General features: G+C 36.0%; 1 protein-coding gene across 1 annotated transcript in view; it reads right to left on the reverse strand.

Moving 5' to 3' along the window:
• ADAM10 (ADAM metallopeptidase domain 10) overlaps positions 1 to 7,541 on the reverse strand; it is a 117,141-nt gene that overhangs the window by 82,000 nt on the left and 27,600 nt on the right. The window contains exon 4 of the mRNA XM_023509983.1: positions 6,388 to 6,546. Within this exon, the coding sequence (XP_023365751.1) occupies positions 6,388 to 6,546 (159 nt within the window). The remainder of the gene's footprint in view (positions 1 to 6,387; positions 6,547 to 7,541) is intronic.

Here is a 7,541-nt window from a genome sequence, read left to right on the forward strand (position 1 = left end):
AAAAAAAAAAAAAAAACATATCATGGCCTTCTCAACTTTTCCGCTTTTGTTCCTCTGAGTTATTCAGAGAAATTAATTTATAATTAATTTATACTTCCTCAGAGATTAACTGAGAAAAAAAAGCAAAGTCTACAATGCTTCTACATTTTCGTATTTCATTCAAATACTACTCTGTAAAGTATGTATATTACTTAAGATCAATGCTAATTAAATCATGTAAATTAAAACACATAGTACTAGCTGGGCACCTGTGGCCAAGTGGTTAGGGTGCCAGCCACATGTTCTGGGGCTGGTGGGTTAGAACCTGGTCTAGGCCTGCTAAACAAAAGAAACAACAACAACAACAACAAAAACTGTAGTCCCAGTTACCAGGGAGGCTGAGGCAAGAGAATTACTTGAGCCTAAGAGTTTGAGGTGGCTGTGAGCTATGATGCCATAGCACTCTCCTGAGGGCCACAAAGTGAGACTCTGTCTCAATAAAAAAACAATAATAATAAATTAATAAATAAATAAAACACATAGTAAAGACATTAACTAAAACACTCATACACCATGGAGTTCTGAAATCACACCATCAGAGCACTCTATTCTACAACTTTTCCAATTGTTACCATAGCTTATCACAACTCAGTATGCATAGCACAAGCTCCACACTGCACCAAAGTATAGCAATAACACTTTTTAAGGCAGTTTTCAAAATTTCCTGTTATTTGTTAATGACAGTATCAATCTGATAATATCAGATACAAACAATGTTAGCTATTATCAATATCTGCCAATTCAAATTTTTTATCCCTCTTTTGCTTCTGTCTCTCCCTCCCACTAACAGTAACACTGAAAGACTTAGTAATTACAAGAAAACTCATTTATGTCAACAACTTCAAAAACACCATCTATATCAAACCAGTAAAGATGATATTTTTAAAAACCCACAATATGGAGTTAATTGATTTTTTTAAAGTTTCAGAAGGAATATCCTGAAGTTTCCACAAATAAGGAGGCTGAGGAAGCCTCCATTTTAAAATGGGAAGATCAAGTTTAACAATCTCAATTTTTCAGAACAAGAAATAATAGGTCTTCTCATTGAAGCACAAGAGAAAGAAGAGGCAAGTATAGCTGTGAGTAGCATATCTGCCGAAAGTAGGGGAGCCCTACTACCAGAAAGCTCAAGCAAACTCAAGCTCTCTGTGCTTTCTTATACAAGAAAGTAAATAATAAATTTGAAATAAAAAGAATAAAGGCAAACATGCCTGTTCTGTACTTGATACGTTCATTTTTTAATTCAGAGATAAGCATTTCTAAATAGGTACAGCATAAAAAAAATTACTCAGACTTGTCTCTTGGATAGGCAGTACACAAAAGGGGGCAAGGGTATACTATTACAACTCGTAATTCCAGGCAATCATGTAGTAAGACATCCCTAAAACTTGTCTGCGTTAGTAAGATTACTATTGTAGTTTATGAAACAATGTTTTTCCCAGTTTCTTTAAAATAAACCGTGCAAAGGGGCAGAGGATTAAGTGTTATTCTTACCCTGTCATAACTGTTCACACGTCTGTGTCCTAGAAGAGAGTGCTTTTAACTACGTAAGTACAGAACTGAACAAGTGTGAATTTTAAGCTGATAATTATATGTAGTTATCACCATCACATCTAACTAGATATCAAAACATCTAGCAAGTTATTAAATGTTTTCACTGAAAACTGTCTCTGTGTTCTGGTACAGGCTCAGAAGTTATTCCCCAAGGTTCTCCAAAATAGTAATTATCATTTTTCTTGGTAGTTTTTTATATACTGATTCCTACAGTTCCAAAAACAGTATTAAGAGGACTGTAGCCAAATTCTCATCAGAGTCAATTTACTTCTGGAAAGGATAATACATATAGGAACATCGAATTCACTTAGGTATATACATAGTGATATAAACAATCATGTAGTACTTTGGTTGTAAAAATAAATTACTGGCACTTAAGCAAATTGTATGAATATACATATTAATGTATAATAATATACATTAAAGGGCATACTCTCTTGGCTCAGCACCCGTAGCTCAGTGGTTACAGTGCCAGCCACATACATGGAGGCTGGCGGGTTCAAACCCAGCCAGGGCCTGATAAACAATAATGACAACTACAACAAAAAATAGCGGGTGTTGTGGTGGGCACCTGTAGTCCCAGCTACTTGAGAGGCTGAGGCAAGAGAATTGCTTAAACCCAAGAGTTAGAGATTGCTGTGAGCTATGACACCGCAGCACGCTACCACAGGCGACATAGTGAGACTCCGTCCCCGCCCCCAAAAGGGCATAGTCTCTGTTTAGTTAGCTGAAAAATAAAATATCCGTTGCTAAATATATTAAGGAGAGAATTTGGCTTAAAATAGCAATAGAAGCAAATGCATGAGTTTAGCAGGCAGGCTTGAAGATTTCAGAAAGGCCCTAGAAATCCTTGGAATAAAATTAACAGCTTTCTTTTATGAGTGAAGCAGAGACCACAAAGTAAAGAACGTGAGGTACACAATCAAGTGACTTCTTAAGTTTTCTAAGTCTAGTTTTCTTACCTATAAAGCTGGGATAATATGTATACCTCTATCTCACAAGATTGTGAGGATTAAATTAAATAATGCAACTAAAAAACTTTATATAGTATCAAGTACACATTAAGCCATAATAACTACTCCTACTAATACTACTACTTCTAAAACCTTTGATACTCTACACTGAGAGCTTAAAGAACCAATTAAAAGTAAATTTATCCTATAGAATGGGGGTAGGTAAACTACGGCTGCAAGACAAATGAGTACTACCACCTGTTTTTGTTTGAAGTGTAAGCTTAGGATGAATTTTACATTTTTTAAATGGCTTAAAAAATTTTAAAAAATGACATTTTGTGTCAGACAAAAACTATATTAAATTCAAATTTAAATGTCCCATAGAGTTTTATTGGAAACTAGTCACACTCATTCATTTGTGAGTTTCTATGGTTGATTTTGTACTACAATGGCAGAAGTGGCTACAACAAAACTCAAGCAACAGCTCCCAAAGCAAAAATATTTATTATCTGTCCCTTTACACAAAGTTTGCCAACCCTTATTTCAAATCTAGAATATAGCAACTATTTAAAAATTTAAAAGTTACTACACAGATGTTTTTGTTTCTTAAACCACGGTTCACTTGACAGATTTTTTAAATAGTCTTTCAAAAATAATTGTCTACATTTGTAGACATCAAAAACTCTGTTTAAGGCAATACTCCCTCAAATTCCATTCTCATATCACTACATTTCCAAATACCAGAAAAGTGACAAACAAAATAACTTTAAACACCATTACTTTTAAGTTCTAATAACACTACTGACATTTCATAATAGAATGAGATAGGGCTTCCTTACAACAAACATATATTTAATAGAACAAGTATAAAATAAGAGCTGAAATCAATGGTAAAACTAAACGCCAAAGAGAACAGAAAACTAAGTCACATCCAATGTCACTAATCCTCCAAGCTAACTCATCATCTTTGGGGGAGAAATGGGTTGAGATAAATTGAGATATTTGGAACTGTAGGACGCAATGTGGGAACAATATAATTACAAGAAAGAAATGAAAGTGAGAAAAAGAATATGCTTATCTTTTTCTGTCGTCTATGATTAAACTATATGCAAGTAGATAACAAAGGGAGCAAAACAAGAGAAATAATAATAGGCAGAACAAATAACAGTAGAAGGCACTGATAGGAAGTGTAAAGCAAAGAAAGAAATTGTCAAATTACTCTTTTCCTCTCCTTCCTTCCCAAAAAGGCTTATTGGATTTTGAGATAATATTCCTGAAAAATATTCCAAGATTTCTAAGTACTTACGAAGAATCTGCTGCACAGATATTTAGAATATGAAAAGAGTAAAAGAAACAGAAATTGTATTTGGAAAACTCACATATCCTGATAAAAGAGAAAAACCTGCAAAAAACTGTTACTAAGAAAATTAAAAGGTGCTCAGTACCTATAGCACTGTGGTTATAGCACCAGCCACATACACCAAGGGTGGCGGGTTCAAGCCCAGCCCAGCCCAGCTAAACAACAATGACAACTGCAACAAGAAAATAGCCGGGCGCTGTGGTGGGCACCTGTAGTCCCAGCTACTTGGGAGGCTAAGACAAGAGAATCGCTTAAGCCCAACAGTTTGAGGTTGCTGTGAGCTGTGACACCATGGTACTCTAATGAGGGCGACACAGTGACACTCTGTGTCCAAAAAAAAGAAAAGAAAATTAAAAAAGCAAGACACAACCAGGAAGATAACAATTCTGTAAGAAAAAAGAAAGGAATTCATATTCCTACTTGTGAAAGAGGACTAGGGCTTGGACTCTGACGAGAAATGTAGCATTTGAAATATCAGGAAGTGAAAATGGCAAGGTATCAAATAGAGATAAACGAAAAACAGGCAAGTAGCATTAATGACTTTATGATTTAACAAGTAGCTAAAGTCAGAAATGCATTATATCTAGAATACTTAAACGCTATTTTCTATAGTAATCCAGCAAGAGAAAAAACAAGCTGTTAGACACACTGTATGAAGTACAGAAATTGTCAAAGTTGATGAAGTAAAAAGTCAAAATGGTTAAAAACCTGTCGGTATATTACCAGGGAAGAGAATAAAATTATTGACAATAAATTCCTATCTGTAAAAAGGAAAATGAATACAGAAGGAAGCTGCCAAGTTGAGAAAGTAGGCAATAATTGAGACACCAGTCTAATGGGGGGGGGGGAGGATAACAATCTATGTTCTGCCTGGTAGTCAGGGAGAAAATTTTCAAAATAATAACAACAGGCCAGACACGGTGACTCACGCCTTTAATCTTAACACTCTGGGAGGCCGACACCTATAGATTGGTTGAGCTCAGGAGTTTGAGATCAGCCTGAACAAGAGCAAGACCCCATCTCCAAAAATAACCAGGCATTGGTGGAAGGCACCTATAGTCCCAGCTACTTGGGAAGTGAAGGCAAAAGGATAGCTTTGGCCCCAGGGACTGAGGTTGCTATGAGCTATGTGACACCACAGCACTCTACCCAGGGCGACAGAGAATCTATCTCAGAACAAATAAAACAAAATAAATTAAATTACTTTTAAAAAATAAAATAAGTGGTGGCACCCGTAGCTTAGTGGGTAGGGCACCAGCCACATACACCAAGCCTGGCAGGCTCAAACTTGGCCTAGGCCAGCTAAACAACGACAACTACAACCAAAAACTAAAAAAAAAAAAAGCCAGTGTTGTGGCGGGCATCTTATAGTCCCAGCTACTTGGGAGGCTGAGGCAAGAGAATCCGTAAAACCCAAGAGTTTGAGCTTGCTGTGAGCTGTGATGCCCTGGCAACTCTACTGAGAGTGACATAGTGAGATTCTGTCTCAACAAATAAATAAATAAAATAAGTATTCACGAGTCTTGAATGCTTTAGAGGAATTCCTCTAGAAAGGAATTCCTTTTAGAGGAATGTATTTCTATGGCATTATGGCATTTCAGTGAAGCATTTCGTGGCTAGATAACTATAAATTTATAGACAAAAGAATTAAAAGGTGACATTTAAATATATTTTCTATCCTTAAACCACAAAAAAAGAACTCTCCCAACAGATTATCATCATATAAAGATGATTCTAAAAAACAAAATCCATGACAAATTTGGACTCTTGAAGTCATTATTTCAAAATTCAAGACTCCAAAATAAATACTCAAAGGATTTAGAAATCCTAAAAATACTTAAAATATCTCTTTTACACTGCACAAATACCCACACTGAAATTTATATAAGAAGACAATAATGTTGTTCTACCTTCAGTAGGCCACAAACATTAAACTGGCTAATATCAAAATACAGAATTTCCGATTTAGTTAACTCATAGTTCGAACAGAATTAGTTGTACCATATGAACAAAGTCAGACTGCCATGGATTGACAAGAAAATTGTCCCATTATAGATCTATTCTTCTTTTTTTTTTTTTTTTTTTGAGACAGAGTCTCACTTTGTCACCCTCAGTAGAGTTCCATGGAGTCATAGCTCACAGCAACCTCAAACTCTTGGGCTCAAGTGATTCTCTTGCCTCAGCCTCCCAAGTAGCTGGGACTACAGGTGCCTGCCACACCGCCCGGCTATTTTCTTTTGTAGTTTGTCACTGTTGTTTTGGGAGGCCCAGGCTGGGTGTGGCCAGCGCCCTAGCCTCTGAGCTACAAGCGCTAAGCCAGATCTATTATTCATTAAATTAAGAGTTTGCTTATGCAAACTATTTTCTAGCCTGGTAATAGCTTAGAAAAGAAAATGGCTCAGGCTTCATATCTCTCCAAGTAGTTTTAACTATTCATATGCCTTTCTGCAAAAGGCTACTTGATAAAATTTAAGTACTTACTAATATCATCTTCATGATAAATGACAGAGTGAAATGGTAGAGTTCGGTCTTTAATATATCTCTCTGCTGGCTCAACATAAAAGGTGCCACCACGAGTCTGGATGAATCCTTCAAATCTTCCATCAATAACAGACCCATGGCTAAAACTTCCTTCTTCACCTATTAATGAAAGCAAGAAATTCTTGAAAATTTAATTTGCACATGAATTTTAAATTCATTCTCCTTTAAAAAGCAATTCAAATATATAAATCTGAATACAAATTTACTGGGAAGTTAATTTTTACATAAAATATATCAAGCTGAATTTGAGATGTAAACTGCAATTAATATTTAGGTAAAACATATATCATTACTAACAGTCACAGTGTAAACTACATTATCAGTTTTGTTAACAATCACATTCCTAGTACCCAGCACAATGGCTGGCATGCATATAGTAGTCATTAATAAGTAACTGTTAAATTAACTTAAGCTTAGAAAGTGGCAAGCAGAGCCACTGATAAAACATACAGTTTTAGAATAAAGATATTCAAAGTATCTTTTAAAAATGTTATTTTACACAATGACATTTTGCCCTGTTTTTGACATCTTTAGAAAACTTTGAAATTTTTTAAGCTTTTCATGACTCCTATAATTATTCTGTTTTTCCCACACTAAGTCAGATGTAACTTCCTGATTGGGTTAAGTGTGGCTTCCATGTCCCCCAATACATCTTTATTTTGTGTTTTTAGGGAAAGGTCTCACTCTGTCACCCAGGCTGGAGTGCAGTGGCACAAACATAGCTCACTGTAACCTCGAAATACTGCTTTGCAGAGATTCTACCAGTTCAGCCTTCCGAGTAGGTAGGAATACAGTCCTACCATGCCTGACTACTTTTTAAGTTTTTTAATAGAGACAGGGTCTTCTTATGTTGCCCAAGCTGTTCTTAAATTCCTGGACTCCAGTGATCCTCCCACTTTGGCCTCCCAAAATGCTAAGATTATAGGCATAAACTACCACTCCCAGCCTCAATACATCTTTTAAGTTTGATGCCACTCAGTGGTTAGGGCGCCAGCCATATGCACTGAGGCTGGTGGGCTGGAATCCAGTCCAGCGGTGCCTGCTAAACAACAACAACAATAAAAAAAAAAAAAAAATAGCCAGGCTATTAATAG

Source organism: Otolemur garnettii, unplaced genomic scaffold, assembly GCF_000181295.1.
Source record: "Otolemur garnettii isolate 467f Iridium unplaced genomic scaffold, OtoGar3 scaffold00011, whole genome shotgun sequence".
Taxonomy (NCBI): Eukaryota; Metazoa; Chordata; class Mammalia; order Primates; family Galagidae; genus Otolemur; species Otolemur garnettii.